Source organism: Seriola aureovittata, chromosome 22 (genome assembly GCF_021018895.1).
Source record: "Seriola aureovittata isolate HTS-2021-v1 ecotype China chromosome 22, ASM2101889v1, whole genome shotgun sequence".
NCBI classification, from domain to species: domain Eukaryota; kingdom Metazoa; phylum Chordata; class Actinopteri; order Carangiformes; family Carangidae; genus Seriola; species Seriola aureovittata.
In genome coordinates, this window is record NC_079385.1 from 9756836 (window position 1) to 9783870 (window position 27035).

The 27035-nt window shown below is 43.3% G+C and overlaps 1 protein-coding gene across 8 annotated transcripts in view; it reads left to right on the forward strand.

Annotated features, from left to right (window-relative positions):
- foxp2 (forkhead box P2) overlaps nt 1–27035 on the forward strand; it is a 103934-nt gene that overhangs the window by 38982 nt on the left and 37917 nt on the right. For 6 of the 8 annotated variants that reach the window (XM_056367731.1, XM_056367728.1, XM_056367735.1 and 3 more), the window contains 2 exons: nt 4046–4232; nt 22666–22755. In XM_056367731.1, coding sequence (XP_056223706.1) covers nt 4056–4232; nt 22666–22755 — 267 coding nt within the window. In that variant the 5' untranslated portion in view covers nt 4046–4055. The remainder of the gene's footprint in view (nt 1–4045; nt 4233–22665; nt 22756–27035) is intronic. The other 2 variants (XM_056367733.1, XM_056367734.1) reach the window with 1 other exon arrangement.

Here is a 27035-nt window from a genome sequence, read left to right on the forward strand (position 1 = left end):
GTGCGAGAAAGAGAGAGCGAATGTGTGTGTGTGTGTGAGAGAGGCAATGAAAGGCTCAATTCTCCTTACACCTTTGTTGTGTCATTTCTCGGAAGAAAGAGGAGAAATTCTCCCAATCTCTGGGCCAAATGCGTCGTCAGGACCCTTTCTCAGATTCCGTACCTGATGGAAGAGACAGATTTGCATAGTGTGAGATTCAAGTGTAAACATTTGCTCAAGCTGAAGAGGAATAGCAAGCAAGGGTATGGTTGCACAAGGAATGAGACAAAAGCTGGAGTTGGTCTAAAGCTTTGCAAATAAAGTGTCTGTCTGTGTCTTACTGAGCCTCCACCTGAGGAGAAATGTTGGAGCCATCAGCGACTATTGATGAGAGAGTTATCTCCGTCTCTCACCATCGTTCCACCACCCCACAACCTAAACACTTAGTATCACTATCATCTTCCTTCCCAAAGCTATACATCTAGAGAATTACCAGCGTATTACCAGGGCAATGACAGCCCTCCTCTCTGTTTCCGATCATGATAATAAGTAGTCTAGGTTCTCCCTCATTGGAAGATTGTGGCTTGAGGAAATAGCATCAAACAGCGGGTGTGTTGAAATGCAGGACGCCGGCAATTTATGGGATGTCAAACACACGTGCGGATGAGCCGGCGAGCCTCACTCATGCGGCATTAAAGCTGCCTGCACCGGCGCAGATCAGAGCCAGGGCCCCAGTTGATACTGTAGCTCAATGTGGCGTGGCTCCTTCCGACCCAGTTGGTTTAGGACAGGCTGAGCCAGGGTCAGGGCTGGTACCCCTCAGGGAGAGAGGGGACAGGGCATGGAGAACCTGTGGTAGGCACACACACACACAAATGTAGACACACACTCGCATTCAGTCACACCCTCAGGTGCTGAATATTGTCACTGTCTGTCTCTCTTGAGTATTGAGTGTGTGCATGTGTATGTATATGTGCGCGTCTTGATCTGTGACAGTTCCATCTCCCCCACAGTCAGAGCCGCAGCTCGGTCGCCGCTCATCATTGCAGCCTGGCTGTGTTTCTAATTGACATTCTAATTGGCAGATTTGAATGCCGCCTTTAGATGGCTAATTAATTTATCTCACTGCTGTCATTAAGGTTAAAGCACCATCTGATTTCTGCGAATATACTTTGCATATATCTGCATTGTCATTATGTTGCAGTTAGACATATTGCACCAGTTTTATTTAGGAGGAGGGAGGGAAGATTATAGCTAACTAAACTGGACATTCAGCTTTTATTGTTTGTCTAAGAAATTCTTATCATGCTTCTCTTTTTTTTCTTGACCTAAGTTATGTTGTCTGATTTATTTAATTTTTTTCTTACATTTTCTTTATATGATATTAATGTTTTATACATCAGTAATCACATATAAGCACATTAAAAGCAAATTTCATTGGTTTGTTAATATCAAAGTAGCAATTTTCCTTGGACTTCCACGGTAGTTTGCATTGGATTCAGATCTTATTAAAAAACCCTTATTTCCTTTTCTCATATATCTTCAAGTTTTCTGAACATCCATCGCCGGTCCAAGAAAGAAAGCAAAAAAAAAAAAAAAAAAAGGAGAGATCCAGGCTCCATTAGAATGTTCATAAAATCGTAGTAAAGGCAATCAGACAGTCTTTCTCTGAATATTTTAAACATTGGGCATGTAAAATTTATGCCTAATTTGAATACTTATTAGCCGGCTGATCTCGGCTGCAGCCTTGAGTTTCTTATGCTGAGATTCATCACCGGATTGGATGTCACATTGTGCCAGTCTCCCCCCCACCCACCCCACACACACATACACACACACACACACACACACACACACACACACACACACACACACACACACACACAACCACCACCTTCCTCCCTCCCACTCACTCTCCCTTTCTCTCTCTTTCACTCCTATTCTCTTCCTGTCTCTCTCCGCTACCCTCCACCCTCTCTGCTCTTCTCTCTCTCTCTCTCTTTCTTTCTGTCTTTTTTCTGTGTCTCTCTCCATCAGTAGTGAGCGGTGTGGTGTTAAACAGGGGCCTGTTTGTTCACAAGCACGCCTTGTCCTGGCCTCTTCCCTATTTACTTGTGTCCCAGGCAGCTGTCGCCCTGCTCTGTGTAACTGCTCAGCCCTGTTTGTTCTCCCTGCCTGGATCCTGTTTATCCTGGCTGTAGACATCCTTTAAGGCCTGTCCTGTATCTGCCCCTCGTCAAACACACACACACAAACACACACACACACACACACACACACACACACACACACACACACACACACACACACACACATACACACACACACACACACATACACACACACACAATGAAGGACATGCACACACTTCTATTAAAACTGGCCAAAGAATACACATGATACCCATGCGGGCTGGGTACAAATGTATACAACAACACACACACACACACACACACACACACACACACACACGCGCACACACACAGTCATGATCATCATCTGTCCCTCTTTTGTTGCATGTGCGTGGATTATCTTGCATTAGGGTTGCTCTTGTATATGTTTAAAAAAAATAAATTTTGTATCGTCAAAATGAAAAGTGAAAACTGCTGTTGAAATAGGAATGGAAATAACGACGTGCCTCACAGCTTCTGAAAGCAAACTTCCTCCATAAGGTCGTGATAGTAGCAGTATTTTTTTAGCATTTAAAATGTGAATGGCCTCAAATTTTTATTTTAAATAATAAAAATAATTATTTTCCTAATAGAGACAGCACAAAACCCATACTTCTGTGGTGCTTTTTGAGTTGCCGTGTGTTGGGTCTGAGTGTCTTATTTATTGTGAGAGTGTCGACTGATGTTGGTGGGGCTCCTCTCTGCCCCACCGAAGGTACAGAGCATTAAATGCAGGGGAAAATGATAAAACATTTATTACTGGAGAGAGAGGAGGTAATATGCATAATTTATGCTGTTTTTAGCACAATCATTAGTGATATTTGTGATAGATTTTTTTCCCCTTTTTCTTCCCTCCTTTTTTCTCTATCTCTCACCAGTTTTCCATATCTAATAAATACAACAGAATTAATTCCATATCGTATATTTATTTACTGTTGTTTAAAAATTTTTGCCTGGGATTCTAAATTCTCCCAGCACAAAGTTTGATGGCAGCTCAACATCTGGTTTAATTGTGTCCTGTTGAGAGCAGCAGTTGATTTTTTTTCTCCTAAATAAAACAAAATAAAAGAATATATGAGGTTTGATTAAAGAAGAAAAGGGGGGAAAAAAAGGAATCGAGGCAATAAATGACACATGAGCATCCTGCCTCTATGGAAGCCTGCGAGGCAGATTTTATTTAGCCACAGCAAAGATGACAAACCCATTATAGTGTTCATCACAAGCCCTGCACCATGTGATTTGGTGCCTCCTCCTCCTCCTCCTCTCCCCCACCCGCCCTCCCCCCATCACCAAATTTTAATTTTGCATGATTAGCTTTGCGTCATTAGGCAACTTCATACAGATGCGACACTAAAAATCTGACAGCTTCAAGACGTCAGATATTTTAGGAGTGCCCGCGCTTCTGTTTCTCTGACTGTGGTGCCTGGATGTCTGAAAGTGTAATGGAGATATTAAGAAAGCATATGCTCGTTCATGAATCACATATTTGTTCAAGCATTTTTTTTTTTTTTTTATTTCTTACAAATGTATTTTTATTAAAAAAAATAGGAATGAAAATAAAAATACAACTTTAATTTGTAAAGCCAGATGCTTTGATGATTCATGCCCAAATTTTAGTAGATAAAAACATTTGCCATATTTAGGAACCCCTCCCATTTCAAATAGCACCAGGACGTGCATCTCTTTGTATTGCTTCATTTACACAATGAATGCATAATTGCTCCTCCTGCATCCCCCCCTTCTCCTTTCCCCCCTCCCTCTTCTTTAAATGCTTTAATTTGCAGAGGGGGACTGAGGGCTTGATAATGGAAGCATAAAAAAAAAAAAAATAGGAGGGAAGAAGGGGGGAATTGTAACAAGAAGAGCCCTAACCGGTGCCTCTTAATCACTTCTAGGTTTTAAATCATGATGATGCAGGAGTCGGCCACAGAGACAATAAGCAACAGTTCAATGAGTCAAAATGGAATGAGCACCCTAAGCAGCAGCCAATTAGAGGCTGGCAGTAGAGATGGGAGATCAAGCGCTGGTGACACGAGCAGCGAAGTAAGCACAGTCGAGCTGCTGCATCTGCAACAACAGCAGGTAAGTTGTGTTTCTCCCCCGTCTCGTCTCTCTGCCGCTCTCTCACTCTCTCTCTCTCTCTCTCTCGCTCTCTCTCTCTCTCTCTCACACACACTCTGTTTTCCCCTCGCTCTCCCACTCTGCTCTGCTCTCTTCTCAGGCAGCGCTGGGGTTTTCTACATAGGCAGGAGGCACAATGAAACATTATGTTGTATTTTCTTTTTTTGTTTTGTATTTTTGTGTGTGTGTGTTGTTTAGCAGATGGAAAAAAAAACATTGTTTATATAATCGTTTATATTTTTGGTGAATTTTCTCGTTAGTTTGTTGTGCTGTCGGCACGTTTTGCCTGAAGCTGTTGCCTGCAGAGTGATGAAAATGTTTTGCAGTGACAGTTTTACTTGGTTATGGATTTTGTTGTGTTTTTTGCGTTGGCATTTCAGTTTATATTTATAGAGAGCTCGCTGCAGCCATGTGAGAGAGTTAGAAAGTGTGTATACGTGTGTGTGTGTGTGTGTGTGTGTGTGTGTGTGTGTGTGTGTGTGAGACTGTCCACAAGAGAGAGAGAGACAGAGAAAGGGAAAGAATGTGTGTGTTGGAGCATAGTACGGACGCGTTTGGGTAATGTGTGTGTGTGTGTGTGTGTGTGTCTGTCTGTCATGGCAGTGCTGTATCCACCAGAGGGCCTCCTAATTCGGCACTAGTTAGAGGCTCACACACAGACACAGATGCTCTAACCACAGACCCACCAACGACAGGAACCTTTGACCGTGTCACTTTTGAAAGACTGATTTGCACACAGTCTCTCCATCTCACTTTCTGCCCATCTAGAAAATAATTTTGATTTTTTCACCCCACTTTCATCTCTGACCAACTTGATAATATTGTTCCCTCCCTGTTGGTTAATTTTGTATTGATTGTAGTGACTTGTTCTGTTTGGAGGCACCACTAACTAACCACAAATATCTGACGCTCTGTTTTCAGTCTCTTAAACGTTTCCTTCGTCAAATTCACGTTTTGTTGTACTGACTCTATTCTCCTCAGTCCGAGCAAGTTGAGGGTGAATGAACTACGGTGGGGGCGGGGGTTGCTGGGGGGCAGGAGTTGTGAAAGTCAGTCGCCAGCAGAGTAAAGGAGTCAAGTGTCTCTCGTGTCTTTTCACGGTGAATGATGGCTTTGACAGTTTGCCAAAAGAGCAGTGGGAGATGAGGTCGGAGGGCCGCGCTTTGGGGTGGAGGGGGGACAACTCCGCGGGTTTGTAATGATGCGTGCTGTCCTCTCGGCTAGATGGGAATTTTCATGCAAGCGTATAGTTGTGTGTGTTTATGCTTGTGTGTATTTTTGGCACCAGCTGAAGCCCTGTGGTCAGTTTTTGTCAGGGCAATACAATAGATGCTGGTGTGTGTGTGTGTGCGTATGTGTGTATGCAGAGGTGGGGGTATTCAGTGTAGCAAAATGAAGCATGTCCTGCAGCCCCCCCCTGCGCCCCCACCATCACTTCTTCCATCCCCCATACCCTGATCCCCTCCCAACACCCACCCACCCTCCATCCACAGCACAGCACCAGTATGTCCTGCTGGTGGCTGAAGCGGCATCATAGTACTGTGGCCTCAACCCCCATTTATCACCACTCTGCCACACACACACACACGCGCGCACACACACGCGCGCACACACACAGACACACACACACACACACACACACACACACACACACACCCACCTGATTGGGGTCGAGTCTCTCCCTCTCTCAGTCATCACTCTTTTACATTTGAAGGTGTATCTACGCTGATACTCTGCAGATAGAGGGTAAAACAGACAGAGATAGAGAGCAGGACAAAGACACTGTTAAACTGTTGTGGCACAGAACCTCACTGTGAGTTGCTCAACAGAACATTCATACGACTGTTGTCTTCAAAACGGTTGCACAAGGAATTTGGTAAAAAATCTTTTGAGCATTTTTATTTTGGATATTGAGTAATTTTCTACACAATTTAATTTAATCTATTGTAAAGTTAAATATATATATATATATATATATATATATATATATATATATAAACAAGAAAGAGCTTTAAGACAACTGAGAAATGTTAGTTACCTTTATTTTATTGACAATTGCCTACATCTGAGCAACAGATTTAAAAAATCTAGTATGAGACTAAATTACTGAGATCAGCCTAATTGAAATATGTAGAGAAAAGCGTGTGTGTATGTCTGTGTGTGTGTGTGTGTGTTTGTCTGTGTAAATGTAAACTCAGTAAGTGATCGAAAAACAATGAAAGCACTGCCGTTTAAAAAAAAAAAAAAAAAAAAGAAGGCCACAGCACTCAGAGAGAAAAGCCATGTAAAGTGTCTAGTTAAGTCTCTGAGATGGACGTATGGCTAAGAGCCCGTGGTAGTGGTGGGTGGGGAGGGTGGGTGGGTGGGGTGTATGACAGTGTGCACCTTGTAAAGAGGCCAGCCCAAGCCTTCTCCCAACCCAGAGACAGACACATTGAAATGAGCAGTCCAGCTAACAGGTCTCTGGAGGCTTTTTAAAACAGGGGCCCTGTGCTGTTAACTTCACACACACTTCCTGCGGTGCACTCACGCCGCATCTCTTTGCAGAAAGAGTCCGAGGAAGAAGACGAAAGATTACTTTTTTTTTTTTTTTTTTTTTTTTTTTAAATACATTTGTCAGCACAGAGCTGTGCTGTTTTGCAGCTGCTTGCGTGTTCATCTGTAGAGGGTGACAGCGATGTTTGCAGGTGTGTGTAAGTGAATCACAGCTGTCATGTGTGTGTATGAAGCATATATATGGTTTGGTCATATAGGCATGCATTCATCCATGCCTGTACAATTTTTTTTTCTTTTTCTTCTTTTTTTTTGCACCTGTGTGCAGTAAAAATTTCCAGTCCATGTCTGCGCTGAGTCCATTCTGAAGGAAGGCTGTTGGGTTTAATTTTCCACCCATACTTGGAATGACATTGAGTGGTCCGGTGGGTATAGAAGCTCCAGTCTCTCATCATGCTGCTGGGGGGATGATTAATAATAAGCACTGATGAATTCTCCACTGTCCCTGTGGGTTGTGCCATTACCTAGCAGCTCCAAAATACCACCTGCAGCTATAATTAGAAAAGCAGCATCTTAAGGTCTCTTCGCCTTAGATTTGACCAGAGGCTTTTAGGACACAGATCAAGACTAAGTTACACAGGAGCAATTTTTTCCATATTCAAATATTGATAGTTAAACTAAACAAATAATGCACTTGTTTTTATTTGATCGCAATATACTGGTTATAATTTGTATCAATTCCAATGTTAAAGTCACACACTCCGCTATCCATGTATCTGAATAATAACCCTTGTGTCACAATTGAATTTCCAGCCCCTAATTTCTGTCAGGGTTTCATCACCCCATTCCCAAGGTTGTCTAAATAGACCTAATTTGATTTGAGATCACAGATTAGATACCCACTGTATCTGATTGCAATTTGCCAGCTGCAGATATGTATCAGAGCAAATGATGAATGTTGCACAACCCTAATTACTATGCTAAGATGATCACTATAAAAGCTCCCTTGTTAAATAAAAAAAAAAGAGCAAAAAAATGTGCTGAGCTTATATTACCAATCAATTTATCATTGGCCCCAGTCAGTTCTGTGTTTTAATACTATATGCTGCTATGTATGTACATGGGAGTCATGCATTGATCTTTGGATCTATACCATAATGTCCATAATGAGCCTGTTAGTTGATTACAGTGGTCTGTAGACTTAATCCTGCCAGGGTTATCAGTGGGATTGATGAGCCAATACTTGGGACTACTGCCCCTCTAAATGGGCTCACTGCTGTAGGAAGTGTATTGATATTCAGAGCAAGATGGAGACCTTGGCTTATGTATTGTGGTCAGGGCAGTTGTTTTAACCAAAGACCTTTGGATAGCTGTGGGGACAACCTTCTGTTACTGCAGCCTACTACTCATCCAAACGACTAACTCATTAAATCCAGACATATTTTTATTTTTAAAATATTGGCTTCCTGTTATTAACAAACAACAACAAAAAAAAGCCTTGTGGTTGCTTTTTATTTTTTATTTTTTTATTTGAAATTCATTCTTTCCTTGTTTGTGAGCACAAATATTTGTTTACTTTTGGACAGAAATGCAGTGTATAAGAGACTGTAGCAGAGATCTACATGTCGGTAAACTGGTTATGTGTGCATTTTAGTGTTTTCCAGATGCACATGATGCAGCAAAATGCAAACTATCCAACCCCATTTAAATGACTGCAGCATTTTGACAGGAATTACAGTTTGCGCCAAGGTGCCATCTTTCTTCTAGGCTACCCCTGTCGCTACACGGGAGCCAGGCAGTGGTCCAACTTTAGAGTGACAGCAATTAACCTGCCTTCCTAGCTGTTTAGCTGGAGGAAATATAAAGGATGAGAAATCTGACAGCAAGTGATGGGTAATATTTAGGGTTTAGGGGCAAATGAAGTTTTCCCCAAAATGAAAGTCATTAGGGAGAAAGTTACCCCACAGACAAAGGACAAAATGACAGTGTGTGTGTGTGTGTGTGTGTGTGGTGTGTGTGTGTGTGTGTGTGTGTGTGTGTGTGAATGTGTGTGTGTGCACTCATTTGAAAGACATGTGAGCTCACCTCCCTCTTATAACAACTCAAGTTTGTTGTTTAGTTTAGGTGAATACACACACTGTAAAATACTGACACACACAGTGTTCACCTCCCATCACCTCCCACAAACAAGCCTCAAGCATCTCTCTCTCTTTCTGCCCTTCACCTGCCTCTCTGTCTGTCTCTCTGCATTGGAGAACACACACACACACACACACACACACCTAAGATGCAAATCTGGGCTTTGCCCTTGAGCATAATTTAAAGGCCTAATCACCCAGACTGTCCCTTTGGATGGAAAAGGGAAGGAGGGAGGGAGGATGGTGTCTCTCATTTGCACCCTTACACAAAGAAGCTCATTAGGTTTATCTTTCAGGCCTGAGATTGCCCCACTCAACTGTGTAAATAAGACACTGGCCCTGGCCTGATGCATCAATCACCTCTCAGGACAGGAGAAAGACCTCCGTTGAAATATGAACAATTTCATAAAGGGGCCTTTTGTTAACCATCATCTGTGTGAAGATAAGGTTTTTCTGCAAAGGCTGGAGAAACATTAGGGAAGCAGCATGTACTGTATGTCTTTGTGAAATTATTTCCCCTTTCAGTGAAAAGAGCTCTTCCCTGGCAAACCTTGTGCCTGACTTATTTACAATGAAAGCCATCCTTTCTTTTTATTTCAAGCCCGGCTATCGGCAGACAGTCCCTACAGAATAGTACATACAGGCCTGTGACATATAGGCCTGTATTTCCCCCTTTGCGATGACACTAAAGATATAGGGTGTGAATGACAGCATAGCTACTGTTTGCTCACCCTTCCCCAGACAAAACACAGTATTATTCTATTATCTATCTAGACGCCACCTCTTCCTCCTCCTCTCCCTCTGTCGCCCCTTCTCCCCCCTCTTTTTTCCTCTGTCTCATTCTTCAGCTCCTTGAATCCTGGGCTGTCCATCTATGTTTAAGACACATTACATGTGGCCTCCTGGAATTTACAGTGGCGCTCTCCCAGTAACTCCATTTCGTGCAGGAGTCCCCCGAGAGCATGGCGAAATGTCAAGCTGCAAGGCTTGAAAGAGAGACGAGGAGAAAGGGACAGTAAGAGAGGGGCAGAGCGAGCGATGGAGGAAGAGAGAAGAGAGGATGAGAGGGATAGACGCAGTGAAATCTGCTGGAAATAAATGCTTATGGGTATTTTTATGCTCAATCAGTTGGGAGCTGTGGTGAAGACAGAGCGGGTCGAGGGTGACACAGGTAGAGAAACAGATACTGGTGTGTGTGTGTGTGTGTGTGTGTGTGTGTGTGTATACAGGATATCATCTACAGAGGCCACTTGCTGTGACAAGCTTTTTTGCTCTGAAGAAATCAAATATAAAGTAAAAAAGAAACCATATGTACATTAACATTTTCATACATTTTAATGGCGGTGCTACATGCATTAAATGGAAGCCACTTGGCATTTGACCTAGATTAGGCCTTTTGTTTGACTTGAAACATTTTTCTTTTCTTTTCCTTTTTTCCTGTGTAGCACATTAGCCCAGTGATAAAGGAACTGGGCCAGGGTTAACCACCTCAGTGTAAATAAGAGGCAGTCATTCAGTAGCACATACTGTGGCCAATAGTCCTGCAGTCTCCAGCCAACCTAGTGCAGGCCAGGATCAATGGCCACTTCACAACTCATTTCCTTTTACGCCTCCCTAACTGCCCCGCTCCAGCTCTGGGAAATAAATGGCACTGGATCTATAAGTCCACTCACACAAGCACAAACACATATACAGGCGTGCATGCACACTCATACAAACACACACTCAACACATACTCCGAAGGAACTGAGCAATTGCTTCAGCTCAATACCCTCCACAATAATTTATTTGCAAACTGCCTCGGTGGTGAATGGCGTATCATCTTTCTTGGCCTCACAAGCGAAAACAGGCATTCTGTCATTGTTTGTTGCCACTCCCCTGTCATTGGCTTAAACAGAGTACCAGTCATTAATATGGCTGGGTGGAGTGTTACTGTCACACACAGCCTGAATACATACATGTAAATGGCTCTGTTTTGCTCTAATGTGGAGTTAACAGGAGGATGGAGAAAACATGTGTGGTGGGGTGCTTTCCGATGCATACAAGGTAACGCATTGCTGCCTGCTTTTTCTGTAAATGCGTCCCTTCCCCCCCCAAAAAGGCAAGTAGCTTATAGTCATTTGATAGGCCACGACACCGCTATCCATTTAACAGAGCTTAAAAATCGTACATATGCATATGCCGGGGTGTCTTAAGCTGACAACCAAAAGACAGGATTTGCTAGAAGGCAGCTTTGGAGTGTTGTGAATTTAACAAGCATGTCTAGTATTACAGTTCCTCTCCGCTTTAGCCATGAATAGTAACAAATCAGACTCTGAAACGCATGCCCGATGGTTTGTTGTGTATACCCCCCTCCTCTTCTCTAACTAATATTAAAATGACTTCAAATCTGGTTAAGAAGATGACTAGCAAGACGTAGTAGCATCCTTAATGTCACTGGTGCTCTCTTTCCCTAATGCGCTCCCAGAATCTCTGCTAACAGATTCCAGGTATCATCTTTTTATGTTGCACTTGTTAACACTCTCTGCTGCTCCGATTACCTTCATCCCTGACCCATTTTTGAATATATAAATGGCTCTATCCTTCTCCCATGTTGTTTGTAGTTGTAACGCTACCAGGCTGCAAGGGGAGATGCTCTTTACGCATTGCCTCCAAACACTGTATACATATGTAAGAGAGCCAGCCGGGCTCTCAGCCCTCTCCTCTTCACAGCTTTTCATACAAATGCAGTAAATAAGCTCAGGCTGTGGGGAATTGAAGGCTCCAAACAGACGAACTGACTGACATGTCACTTAACGCTGGCTTTGGCTCTCTTCACTGCAGGCTTTAGAGCTGAAGCTGCTGGATTTTATCAGTCAAGGTCAGGTCCTGTATTTGCTGTCAAGGTGGACTGACATCTGTATCGTTTACAAGTTGATAATAATGTCAGACATATAATTTGCTATATGTCTGCAAGTAGAACAAACAGTATGGCATATATTAAGTCTGAGGAGGTGATTTAGGACAAAAAAAAACAAACACTCACAGTCAAGTGGTTTGGGAGAGTAAGTTGAATATTTGTTTTGGGCAGGTACAGAGAATAAGATGTACTCCAGTCTGAGGTTAATGATGGAAGTCACACTAGGAATGCATTGCAGCAGAGATAGACAGGGCCGCCTCTCTCCAGCCTATGTTCCCGCTCAAACAGCCTGCCATTCCTCATCAGGACCTAACCACTGCTTATTTACCCACACTCGGGGACTTAACTCGCTCGAACTGATCAGTGATAGCACTGGAAAGCTGCTTGTTCCACCCTGATAAAAGTGACGCCCATGAGCATATGCAGAACATGCTTTGTGGAACAGGCGCAGCGCTTCAAGCTTGACTAGACACTAAGCTGATACTGGTTTCACGCTTGAATCCGTGGTGCAGAATCTTCCAATGGGAACCCAGAGATTTGATTGTTTCTGCATATGCATTTATCAGACGTTTACAAGATAAATATACATTAGCCAGGTGGCTTGACCATGCGTGGTATTATTTCAGCGATGCTATTCTTCATGGATTCCTTTTCACCTGTTTGGACTTCATCATCCAATTCAGCGTGAACCCGATAATCACACTTTGCTCAAAACTTCAAATGGATTTGGAGTTTTTTTGCATCGTTAGTCTTTCCCAGAAATTCTGTCACCGTGAGGAAATACTTCTTTGTTGGCAGAAGTTTTAAATGTGTGAGGAGAGAATCCCTCTCCAAATCACTGGAAACTGCTGTTTTTTTCTCTTTTCTTTTTTTCTCTTTCCATACTCCTTGTGTCAGCTATCAGTGTGTCTACCCGCTTGTCTCTGTACAGTGACATAATTCTCAGACTCAGAAGTTGAGGTCTCTACAATATGTGTAAAACAACCCCATCCCCCTCTTGGCTTAGTCCTTGCTTAATTTTGTAATGCCTTCACCGCAGTCTTAAATGATATGTCATTTATCTTTCATACAAATTTCAACTAGAGGTTTTTTTTTTAATAACCACTGTAATTGTTCTGTCCTTGTATGGAGTGCTATGAAGGGAGTGATCATGCTTTTGGCACATTTATCAAAGCCCAAGGAAAAAAAGAAATGCGGAAAAGGAGGCCCTTTTCTCACATAGCTGGACTAAGTGTGCAACAGAGTGATAAATTTTCTTGTTAGGAGAAATTACATCCACTAACTTGAGCTACTTCAGCATGAAATTGAAAAAGAAGCATTTCTTGTGAATTTCCATTCTTGATTCAATGAAAGATGTAGATTAGCCCTTTGGAAAAGGCAGTGAATAAGAATGAAACTAAAGAAGTATGACTCTGCTCACGCTTGCTTGTTCTTAGAAGCGTGATATAGGATGCTGTTGGAAAAGCTTTTGTTTATGGAAGTAAGGCTCAGTCAGGCTGGTTGCAGATGAAAGAAGAAAAAAAAATGTTTAACATCTCTCTCCCTCTCTGAGTGCAAGTTTGTGTGTATACGTTTATGTATTCCCACACAAACCTTATGCATTTTTACATTCTTATCACAGGGACCCTCCGAGCTTCTTTGCCTACCTCACCCCAGTCACAGTCTGTGCCTATGATAGCTCCCTCTCTCTCACCAGACCCAGCTCAGTCTAGCATACTGTTCTGGTGAGGGTAGGGGTGGTGGTGGGGTGGAACACTGACTGATAGACGCTGGGTGTCAGAGTGGAAGGCAGATAACTATATCTTCTACAGCTCACTTAAAGGTCAAACACACATCGCTGTAATTGGAATATTCACAGGACAACCACCGAGGTACAATGCAGGGAGGAAGAAAGGAGGAGGAGCAGAGGAATAGATAGGTGTTACATAAGCAATGAGAATGACAGACGAGAGGGGGAGTGAATGTGATCCATGATCCTTCCACAGGCAGATGTAGTGGCTATTTATTGAGTTGATCTTTGGGGGAAGTGTGGTATTCATTGAAAGATACATCACCCTAAATGGGGCACAATCTCACTGAGGAGACTGGGGGCTAATGGCAAGATAGAGTAGTCACATAAACTCATATAACTGACCACTAAATGTCTGTCCTTACTTTCTTCAGTGGCAGAAAACAATGATTGATCAAGTTTTCTCCTCTCGTCTGATATAAGAAAGATTGAAAAAACAAACAAACATCGTGATAAAAATTGTCTGAAAAATGAATATGCATAAATACATGTATGTTGCTAAAGCTTCAGGCCAAATCCAGGCTGAGACATGCAAAGGGTGAGGAGAGGTCTTTAGGGTGCTCCCTCATCGACCCCAGAACAGGGTAACACTTAGACTCAGCACTTAACCACAGCTCTGCAGGATGAGACAGACAGACACTCATACTATTGACTTGCAACTGCAGAGCTCCCAAGACGGGGTCTTATCCACACGCACCGAGCAGGCATGCAGGTTTGGGTTGCTTGTGTCAATGCACAGGCAGACCCAAACACCATGGCTTTAAAATAACAACAGCTCCTTTTAAGCCAATTGTGGCTGGCATAAAGATGGATGACAGTCCCTCCCACTAGCTTTCCTGTTTTTCTTGATCATTGTTTTGTGTTCCTGTGTAGGTGTTGAGTGTTTGCGTGCTGTGTACCTGCTCTGTGTGTTTTTATCAGTCGTTTAATGGAGGGTAAATGCACTTAAGTGCAGTTTACCTACCCAGGATGCAGCAGCTGAGATGAGCTAGGGTTTACCCACCCTTTTATTTGCCAGTCTTTGTTTGTGCATGTGTCTTATGTACAGTGCACATATGCACACGTTTGTGTCAGCGCATTCATCTTCTCAGCAGCATCTATTGGTATTGGCTTTCTGCACAAAACTGGCGGCAGCTGCTTGCTCTCTGGTGCCACAGTCATATTACTAACTACCTCTGGCCATGTTTTTGGAGAGGGAACCTCTTAATAAGGCCTTGTCAACAAAGACAGACACAAGCGCCTTTAAAAACAGCTTCATTCTGTGTCTGATACTCAGACAAGAAAGATGAGAAAATCCTTAGTTTGCATAGACATACAGCTGTGTTCAAGTTCACTGAATAGCTACAGCAGGCATATAGTTATTTTTTATACTTATACTGTCATATTGACAGCATATTTTGGTATGTTTCTTTGGCATTTCAAACTTATTCAATTTGCAAGATTTCAGATAATTAGCTTACTACTTATAAGCAATTGGGTTTAAGCAATACAGGCCCTCTTGCAATCCCACAATTCCAGTTTTTCCACTGGCCTCTTTTCCAAATGAACTATGGCTGGCTTGAATGCAACATTTCATATCAGGTATTCATCCAGCTGTGTGACCTCCGCTCGCCTGGAACTGTGAAAAGGAGCGGGATCATAATCACTTGAAGAGGAAATCAGGCGCTTCAGTAGAGAGAGAGTGTGTGTGTAATACAGACAGGATGTGTGCGTTTGAGTTTTGTTGTGTGACCGCAGGGTTGGGGGGCTGCACAGTTGAGCACTCATACCTCATGCCAGCTTTGCTTTTGCAAAGAGAACACTTGACCTCAAACACACACACACACACACACACACTGTCTGCCTCAAAAACACACACGTGCGTATACACACACACACACACACACACACACACACACACACACACACACACACACACAAACGCACAGACACACACCTCTCTCTTCTCCCACCCACACAAATACCCTTTTCTTCTCTCTCTGTTTCTCTGTCTCTATTTTTCTTCCTCTCTGTCTCTTTGTGATAGTATATTGTGGAGGTTCTCAGCTATCGGGCACTAAAGGACTTCCCTAAGAGCAGCAGTAGATAAAGAGCATTGCTGAATGGGCCTGCTGTCACCTTATCTAAATGTAGCAGTACAGCACAGGTCAAAGTAAAGACTTGCTGAAGCCACCAGCAGAGACAGAGAGCGAGGGAGGCAGGTGCATTGTTGGGGTAAATTGAATTTCATGAGTAATGAAGCATGGAAGAGATGCACTGAGACAACGGACAGAGGAATGTCTGAAGAACACAACCAGTTATGACATTTGTGAGACTAAGACTTGGTTTTCACTTTTATGGACTTTCACACTTGATAAAACATGGTCAAAATACATGAAGGTAGCTAAAAATGATTAGCTTCTGTTGCTAGAACAGATATATCATTGTATTTGTGCAGAATATTCATGGTGATGACAGCAGGAGGTTGGATGTTAGCGAGTGTCAGCAGTTGCAGTGAACGACAGCAGGCCACGCTCTCTGTTATTGCTGGCACGGCCTCCCAGCGCCTCGGCAGACACGGTGCATATGCACTCTTCAACTCCCTCTCGCAGAAACAAACACACACACTTTGTTTGTGATGGGCAAAACAGACCCATGTTTTGTCTTCGTTAGTGGAAAAATAAGTGTGAGGTTACACAATACAGCTAGACATCCGCAAGCCCCTCCCACTACCACCACTCTTCTCTCCTTATACAAGCTTTCTTCCTGGGGAAGGAGCGAGCAAATTCATCTTGTCAATCCTCCCGGGAGGGTGTAGCTATGCAGCTCTGTTTACTGTGGCAGAAAGTTAATATAAATTTTCATCAGTGGGGGAAGTTTACACATATGATTCTATTTGTCCTTCATTATTAGCACCTGAGTCTGGGGCTGGGTAGGCATAATTGTCTACAGACACAGGCCAAATAGATGCAAGGGAAAGGCAAATAAGCACACCCCAAAATAATTTGATGCTTGTGTGTTACAATCCTCCACCCTAGGAATTTTTAATCTAGAGAATCAATAAACAAGGGGTGAGAGACGTGCGAAAGGGGGGGGTTCGGAAAGAAATGAATAATGTGATATGAGCATGTGGAGAATGGGAGAGAGGGAGGGGAGAGAAAAGAAGTTGAGTTGAATTCAAAGTGCAGCAAAAAGGTAGTAAGGAGTTGAAGAGAGCAAGAAGAGATCACAATGCAGGAGACCAACGCAACAATTGAGCACAAGACAGAGTGTTTTCTCATTTTTGGATGAAGCACCTTTATATGTAGAGCCAGGGGAAGCTGAAGTAGCTGAAAATATTGAGATAGAGATAGCAGAGTGGGACACAGAAGCCCATTGTTCTGCTGGATAGTTTTACCTCCGTCCTGAGGTCCAAGCAGATTCTCCATGGACCTCCCCCTCCCTCTCTCTCCCTCGCTTGTTCGCTGCAGACTGTTGATTTATTGAGTCATACATTCAAATGCTCATTACTCCTACATACTTTCCAAATTCTCTCTTCTTTCTTTCTCTTTAGTTTCTCTTTTTTTTCTGGTTTCTCATGAAAGCAGCATCTGAGAAGTCACCCATAGGTTTCTAACTGGTTTTGCGCCCCCCCCCCTTTTTTTTTTTTTGCCACCATCCTATAAGTTATTGGAGCCAGGTGATCCAACTTTGGTGAAATAGGGAGGGAGCCTGGGTAGAGCTGAGGCAACCTCCATGGATGATGTTTGATTTTCTTTTACACTTGTCAGTCGAGCAAATATACTTTTTTTTTTTTTGGTAGTGCACCACAAGGCACTTTCACGTTAGCTTCAACATTCAGAAGTACCACTTGAGTTTGACATACAAAAATAAATCCGATCTTGTCACGTTCTAACAGCCTTTTTCGACAACTTTTGCAGTGTTTGTTTGCATTCCTGCTTTAGCTCTGTGTCTGCAACTGCAGTCAAGTGAAGGTGACTGAATCCACATATGTATCATGCTCTATGCTGCCTTTGTGGAGGCAATAAGGGAAGGGAATCTGCAGCCATTGTTGAGGCACCAGCACATCATCACCAGTGCTGACCTTTATGAAAGGATAGGAGTCTTTCTACTCCTGTTTCATTGAATGGAATCAATAGGAACAAAAGAAGCCAACACACATCAAGCATTGGCCTGATCACTAAACAGTTGTAGTACCTGCATTAATTTACCAGTGAGTATCCAAAGGAGATCAGGAAATCATCACATGCATTTTCTTTTCCATGCACCATTTCTTTGTTGTTTGTTGTTCTGACCTACACTGGAGGAATCACTGTTGACTGCTCCACCACCATCTCAGACACAGTGTTTATAAAGCAAGCAGATGTGGAGCGCTTTTATAGACACATGCTCTATTATCAGTTGTGTGATTAAACTTCTGTTTCAGGGCAGTTTCTGTGATCTCAGCACCTCCCAGCTGCAGCCCTTCTATTCATGCATGAAGGCTGTTTAGGGCCTCTGCTGTTCCGACCACGTTCCCTGGTCGCACTTTGCTTGTTTTCACAAATTCAGGCCCCACTTTCGTATTCAGACATTGTATGGGACATCTTATCCTTCTCCCCTTCTCTTCTCATTTGTCTATCCTCTCCAGCCAGCCCCTCCAAATCCGTATCCATCCATCCATCTGCCCTGAATCCACTTATATAAGAAGATAGGGTGTAAATATTTTGGTGTGGAGTGTCAGCGCATATCTCCTTCGCCAGCGGGCCAGCAGCCTCAGTCCAATCAGCCATGTTTGTTTGTTCAGCTTAAACTGTTTGTGCCTTGTTTTTCGTGGCATGCGACTCCCTCTCAGCTTGATAAAGTGTCACACTTTTTCTTTTTTGCCTCTTTTTTTTTCCTTCCCCCCTCCTTCTTTGTCTGTGTTTCCTGGAAGCGACGATAGATAAGCCTGGCTGTGCTGTGCTGTGTATGTGTGTGCATGTGCTTATGTGCACACCAGAGTGTGTGTGTGTGTGTGTGTGTGTGTGAACGTGTAGGAGTTGTCAAAGCTGTCAGCATGACTGGAGTTGTTCTGGCCGGCAGCCTAGTGTTGAACAGCAGCCCTTTACTCCCTGTAACAAACACTCACATGCATACACACAAAACATCTGCTCTGCACACCACGGAAAGACTGTGTCATCATGACGCAACCCATTTCTTATTGATCAACAACTGATATGCCATGTTCACAGCTACTTTCTGGAGCATAGGATCATCCTGTAGAGGCCACAGTGCAGTCAAGACGTACCTGTTGAGGGCAGCGTATTTCATACCTGTGTCATCATTCCAATATCTGCTATATCCTCTAATAACAACAACTCCCAACGTGACCTGAGCCAGGAAGTGATCTGCACTGTCCAAACACAATGTCACAGCACCTCAGATATATCCAATTCCAATGTCATGGCTGCATATCGTGCAGTCTCCAGGTGGATTTGAAAAGAGTGATGTTCTTAGTGGATGGCTTATTTCTCGCTCTTGCACCCCACCTCCACCACACACAATAAGCAATCTGGAGATTTGTAATGGTCCGGCCCAGTGTTGCAGGGCCTGCTAATGTATTTCATGCTTGTTTAAGATCTTTGCATGCTCCTTACAAAGGTGCATTGTGATATGTGTTCCTTATTACCCTGTTCTGTATAGACTCTTAACACTGGGACATGGGAGAGTGGAGGATAGTCGGAGGGGGGGGGGGGGGGGGGTGAATGGATGGCTGTTTTTTTTTTTTTTTTTTTTTTTTTCAGTTTTCTCTCTCGTCCCCTCTCTGTCAGTCTCTTCTCACTCTCTCCTTTTCTCCCTCTCCAGTGATCTCTGCATGCCTATTAATGTAGCAGAGGAATGCCTGTGTAAACATTCTTGTTTCTCAGTCCGTTTCGCATAATAGTTGCCTGTATCGCCTTTCTCCTGACCTCACTATCTGAAACCAATTACACCAGATCCATTTGGGCTGAATCTTATTTTCATAAGGATCCCCGTGTCGTGGTCTCGGTCGCTCTGTGTGTTATTTTCCCTCGTCTTATTTTTTTTCCTCTTTTCCAACCTCAGTGATGGATATCAACATCAAATATGCCTCTGAGTGCCTTGTTATTTATATAGCAGGGCCTGGCTCTTTTTCTCTTTCTCTCTCTCTCTTTCTGTCTGGCTTGCTCTCTCATTCTGAAGAATGTGTCACATTGTGCTGTTTATACAATGTGTGCATTAATAGACTGGGGATGTCATTTTTTCGTGCATAGCAACCCAGGTTAAATAGACGGTGCTTCTGCACTCGTCTGTGTTTTTGTCCGCTCCAGCAGCTCTTCAGCAAACTTTTGATGACTTTCCTTGGCATTTGGTGCTTTTTGTGCTTTGAGATGGGCTTCAGCTTGCCATGTGCCTATGTGGAGTGGGAAGTGGGTGGCACAAATTGGTGCTTTTTACTGTAATGGCTGAATACTCAGAGCCAGTGAAAGTGAGGGGACAGGACTTTTTCTTTTTTTTTTTCTCCCTTACCTTTCACACTGTCACAGACTCTCAGAAAAATGGCTAACCCCACATCCACAGAAGAGGTGACAGACAGTTTCAGGCATGACAAACCACTCTAGAAAAGTTTGGCCGGTGTTGATAAGGTCTGTGTTGTTGTTGGAGAAGTACTCTTTATGCAGTCTGGGCAGACTTCTTTTCTAATAAGCCTGGTGTAGTTGATCTCTCAGCTTCACCCCTGTGTGTCGCCTCTCATACCTGCACCTCCCTCTATATTTACCTGGCATGGATATTGGAAGTGCAGTTAAAATCATCTCTTCCTTTGTACTCTTGACCGTGTGTAAGATATTGAGTGGGTCTTTTGACTTTGGGTATAACACAGCGAGTCATTATTGATTCACACATGGATAAACATTTCCTCCAGGCAGCTACCTTGGGCTGCTCTCATCAAGCAGCCTTCCCTCTAACTACAGTGTGCAGGACTCAATAAGCCTTATAATTACTTTGATTCACCAATCATGGCGAGATTAATTAGGCCCTGTGTTTTAATTAGCAAAGTGATTGGCTGCATTCAAGGAATTTGTTTTGTCTTTTGTGTTGAGTTAAAGGAAGCGAAAGTCAAGCAATGTTTGATTTCCCATCCATTTAAGAAAAAGACCACGAATGGCAAAGCTTCACGTATCTGTGTGTGTGTGTGTGTGTGTGTGTGTGTTGTGTGTGTGTGTGTGTGTGTGTGTGTGTGTGTGTGTACGTGTGCGTGTGTGTGTGTGTGTGTGTGTGTGTCTGCCGGCTGCAGGTGCTGATGTGTACTTTAGTGTGTGCTACAAGCAACTTTTTGTATGTGCTTGTGTGTGTTTTTTGAAGAAAGGCCATGGCTCAGCTTACAGATGTCACAGTACGCACACGCACACAGGCATGCACGCACACATATAAACTGGTGGCGACTAGGCTCCTCTTACCAAGGAGACAGATCAATGCAGTTAGGACCCAGTGCCAGTGTAATGTTTGTTTACTTTAGTTCAGAAAGCCTGGCTCCTCCTGAGCAGCCAGACAGACAGATCCAACCCCCATCCTCCATCCATCATTCCTCCCAGCATCACCACCACCTCTCCAAGCACCCCCCCAAGCTCTGTCTTTTCATAATTGATCAGGGGGGTGGCTACGTTCCCTGAGGGGTTAAGACGTGGCAACTTTTTTTTCCTCCTCTCTCTCTCTCTCTCTTTCTCTCTCTCTCATTTTTTTACTGCCTCCCTCCCTCTCGCTCTCTCTCTCTCTCTCCTGTCTTCTCCTCCTGTTTGCTCAGGATCTCAATGTACTAGTTCAAACATTGTTCCCACCAGCTGGCAGAGCTGCGCCATATGCACGCCCTGTCAAGGCAGCTGTTGTCATGGATACTGGCAAGCACCAGAAAATAAAATGAGCACCCCTGATTCCTGAGGAAGTGTCACTCTCCATCTAGTTTTTTTTTTTTTTTTCTTATTTCTTGCTTCTCCTCCTACTCGTCCTCTTCTTTTTTCATCAAAAAAGAAACACCTGTGAAGTTGTTGTGTTGTGTTGTGTTGTGTTGTGTTGTGTGTGCTAGTGTGTGTGTGTGTGTGTCCCACTTGATGCTCGTGGGCCTGAAGAATACAAGGTATACGGCTGTGTGGAGCAGCAGCAGTAGTGCACAATGTTCTTTTCTGCCAGACTCTTTCATCCGTCTGCTCTTGAAGAATTGAAGTGAAGCTGCTAGCCCAGCTGCCACGGTACCTGTGAAGCTGGAGCTCGCTCGTCACACACATTCAGCGCACACAGCCAGGCGGGAGGAGATCTGTAATCCCATCAAACCCTAGAGAAATAAATTACGCCACATCTCCAGCCTCTCTGATTCTTATCATCTCCATGTCTGGCAAACACATCAAAGGGTGTTGATGACAAATTTTACAATTTACAAATATGATTTTTCTAATTCTTTATGCCATGTGTAAACGGCTGTGAACTAATTTCATCAGGCAGGGAAAGGTCTCTCCTTCTCTATCTATCTACCTACCCATCTTTCTATCCATCTATCACCCATCCACTGCTCATAAGCACACTTAATGCATAGTGTAAAACCTGGGCTGCTAGTTAATTCACTCTAAATGTAATCTGATGTTGATTTTGTCAACTTTAATTGCAGCTCCCAGAGACACTTCACATGGTGCTGCCTCTACTTCAAATTGATATTATGAATATGCAAATGTGGCAGTAATTTGCAGAGAGAAGTGGGTATTTCAGTTGAGCACACACTAGACAGGTCAATTCTACTGACGCTCTGCCTTTTTTTTTCAGCCCACCACCCCCTCCACCCTCTTCTTCAGGGGTACTTTAGACAAACTGTATTTATCCTTGATCACAGCTCTGTGAATTGTTACTAAAACGTATCTCCAGCGTAGTGTTAACCGCATCAGGATGTGTTGCGGAAAATACCAGGTGATATTTGACAGGGTTCTCAGTCAGAGATGACTGTTTTGTCCCTGAAAATTTGAATTATCTCTTCTGTCAGTTCCAGTGTTTCTTTTCCCTCCTTCCCTCTTCCCCATCTTTCTTTCTCTCTTTTCTCACACTGTCTTTTGTCTTGTGTTCTTTTCTTCCCAGGCCCTACAAGCAGCGAGGCAATTACTCTTGCAGCAGCCAGGCAGTGGCCTGAAATCTCCAAAGAGCCAGGACAAGCAGCGTCCACTGCAGGTAAAGCAGCTCCCCGTCTAATCTCTTAAGTCCATCCATAATACATGCTCCTCCGAAAAGAAGATTTCCTCTGTTCCACAAGTGTGTTTGATTTGCCAACGCAATCCTTGGACCTGTCATTGGAATCCTAAAGCTGGACAAGCCGGTCCCCAGGAAGCTAAGTGTCACATAGACAGAAGAAAAACACAACAGAGACAGATCTCAGAGAGCAGAGTTTTATCCACAGGCCATTTGTCCATTTTCAAGTGTACGTTTTATGGTCTAAAAACACTTGATGTCCCTCAAACTGGACAATAATTAATAGTTCAAGTGTATCCAGAGGTTATATGGTAGGACGACAAATTGGAGGACATTTCTGATCCGTATGCTTTTCTAACTAGATCCATAGTGTTGTTGACACGGAATATCCAGAGGTTATTATTTGCAAAGACATGTCAGCCTGAGTAGAGGGTTACACAGACAGCTAATTTTAACTGCCTGTCAATTCCACTCTTCGACGCTAATTTACCTTATTGATTCGTAGAGCTGTCTATTTCTATTGTCAGTGATTTGGAAAAGGTCACACTTGTACGCATATGCACACACACACACGCGGGAACAGTTGCACACCGACTACACACTCACACATATATACACATTAACACATTGCTTGCAATCCTCTTTTCTTTCTGGTGTTAAGATTTTTTTCACACCGGCGAGTCTTTTCCTTCTGCTCGTTTAAGCCAACAAGACAGTTAGTTGGTTTTCCTGCCTCACATTATGTAAGGCCCCTTGACATCTGCTCCATGTTTTTATTATTAGTATTTTTTATTCAATTTATTTTTAGCCATTTGAAATTGAAGTGTGGGAGTTGTGCCCTCCACTCTGCTAATAAGTAATATCAAGGAGCAATGGTTTACCTCATTAGAAGCTCTGTGCATTTCATTAATGACAGGAAAATTGGCGTTAACCTCACCCGTTGATATTTTCACAGTCTAACAATGGCGACACCTTGAATTGGAGTCACACCCCTGTGTACCTAATTACGCACTGGCAAAGAGATAAGGTTGGCAAAGACTCAGTCATGCTTTTGCATTTAAATAATTCAACCTCATCAAGAGTGTTAATATTATCAGTATATTCACACACAATGGCATCAGAATTATAAACATATTTTTAAAGGCTGTTTATTTGAATATATATATATTTATTTATTTAGCTGTGTGAAGAAAAAAAAAGAGGTTGTTTGTTAAACAAACGTTCTCTGCAGCTTATTGTGCTTCCTGTGTTTGAGGTTCTGTATGCCAGAGCGAATAGATTCAAACAAATGGGATCCTGATCTACAAATGCCTCCATAGTCACCAAGTACAATACATACATGGCAGGAAGAACAATATTGAATGAGAGCAGTGTGGGTGCATGATAACCGTCAGCCCATGTCCAAGCCCCTGCCTCTAATAACATCAGCAGATGGTAAATATTGAATATTTACATTTGCTTACTCCATCCTTTCCTGGCGTTGGCGATATGAATCAGTATGAATCGGAGGGCCTGCCGATGGGCCTGTCCTCAGCTCCCAACTAATCCATCTGTTGATCCAGCCTTTATTAACATCCTCACCTCTTTGTTCCAAAAAGTCTCCATGCAAAGCATCATAGGAAGAGAGGCACTACTGACTCTCCCAGTGATACACACCAACACAACCAGGGCTCGCTGCATTCTGGTTCAAAATCATTTTTACAGTGGGAATGTGCTGCCGTCTGCCCTTGAATCCACTCATTTCAAATGACATTTTAGCGGTAATACTCCATTGTGCAAATATCAGTGTAAGGCAGGAGAAACTCTTACTTGATTAAAAACCCTTGTTTTGGTATTCTTATTGTTCTATTTCTTCCTTCTTGTCAGTAGCATATTTTTTTTCTTTTATTCTTGTCTTTAGGGAGTTTACCCAATAAAGCTGCATTATTTACCTGGATTATGAGGCCACAATGGGCGCTATAGAGCATATTTTATTAGCTTCATGGCTTGATAAGAGTCAATAGCAATCAAGCTACATGTTTTCCACTGGAGGAATCACACAGATTGATCCCCTTGTATGATTAGCGCAGTAGAAAGTGGGAAAAGGATTAATATTACCATGACATCCTGCTTATGGCAGAGATACTGATAAATCCTCCGCCAGTCTTTTTTCCTCTTGTTCTCCCATCTTTCGTATTTAAGAGCAGGAAATGATCCATAGATCATGGCATGTAAATTATTTAGTACACAAGCATCTAAGTGCCTCAGCTTGCAGTTTTAATTACGCGTATTAGCGGCTAAAGGCTCTCGCCTGACTAATTCTATCCGCTCGCTCATCGCTGCTCCTCAGGAGTTGATGATGCGGAGGCAGGCAGCTCTGGCATCCACATGCACACACGCACACATGTAAAAAGAAAAAAAAAACTGTCCCACAAACACACATACAAACACACACACAAGCTGCTTCTCCACATTTGCGTAATGTGACAGGTCTATTATTACACAGTAAGCCCACGGGAGCACTCAATAAACACCTATTTCTCCCTGTAAATCCCCCAGCCTCCGCCATGCTGCTTACACGGCTCTCCCAAGGCACACAACACCCTCTCTTCCCTTCTCCATTCTCCTCTGCTTCTCTCTCCCCTCACTCTCCTCTTCTATGTGGCAATATCCCCCCTCTGAAAGGCATTTATACACTGACATTTGGAATACAAATAAAGAAACGCGGACAAGGAGAGGCGGAGAGGATTACAGAGGCCTATGAATCTGACAGTTGTTTCGCTCGCACACACACAACACGCATAATGCATCTACACACAGCCGGCACTCATACACAAGCGCAAGCACAACGACCAAGTTCTTACTTTGCCAGAAGTGACTTTGAGCAAGTGGTTTGTTAGTAGCTTTATTGATCATTATTGATAAGAAACAGGGCAGAGCTGGGCTTCACTTCAAGCAGCTTATCACTCTGTGGAAGAACAGCTCAAGATTCACTCCCAGAAAACGAACTGTAGCAGGTGATGAGATTTAGGCGACCCAAACCTCACCACATCTCCCCCTCCTCCTTTCCTTGTGACACAGCCACCAGCTCCATATGTCAGGGGGCAAGTATAGAGCGGCTAGAATGACCCCCTAACCCTGTCTCGTGAGGGCTTGACAGTGTGGAGGTACTCCCTGACCCTTCCTCCCTGCAGTTAATGTCCAATCTTTAACCATACAAAACCTGAGAGCTTACTCCGAGTGAGTGTTGCTGCTGCTGCTCTGCCCCTTGCACACTATCAAGCTGTGAATACCTTTTTACAGGGCTAATAACCTCCATCCCATCTCTGCAATGCTCCACTCTAAGTATGAATGAAAATATTTTAAGGTTTTATGGTTGGTTTATGGATGGGAAGAGCTTTAGCCCTGTTTTCTGTACACCTTCCTGTCCAGGCCGGTCGCATTGGCTGTGGGCACTGGGCCATCTTAGGAAGTGTCACACTTTTAAAGGTCAGGTCCACATGTCTCACCACTGAGCCAATATTATCTCGATAGAAGCTCTCATCTGCTTATTGGCTTTCATCCGGAACACACACACACACACACACACACACACACACACACACATACACACACGGATGCAGGGAAAAGGGCTGCAACGTTAGGCTTGAGTATAGCTTAGCTGACTCCAGCGTACGTGGCTAAAGGATGGTAGTTCACATTTACATTTATGAATATATCTTTCCACTGCATCCCCTCTGGTTGGATCTGAAAATAGAGAAAAATTATCACAGCGAAGGGAAAAAAGAGTGGGGGAAAATATTATGTTATTCATGAGGAAAACTTGTGTTGACTCTGAGAGAGAAAAAGAAAAAAAAAAAAAAAAAACGTCAGCACATTTTAAGTCAAACACCCTTGGTTACTGCTTTTGTAACCAGAAAACAAGATTTTTTTTCACTCCCCATCTCCCTCCCTACCTCTCTTTTTTCCTGCATTTACAACACCTACAGGACAAGATTGCTAAATTGCGAGGACAGAGCAGGTTCATCATTGTGATGCAAAAGAAGTTGAAATGCAACCCCAAGGCGAGGTAGCTGAGTTTGGGGGATCAAGAGAAAGTGAGAGGGAGGGAGGGATAAAGAAAAAAAAAAAGTAGCTCAGACCTTTGATGTAGCAGCAACAAATTTACCTTGTGACAGAAGATACATGGGTGCAATAAACGAGTTATACCAGCCCTTACACATGCAATCTGATGATTCTGGCCAGGGTGTTAATTGGATCCTAACCGGCAGATCTGATACGCC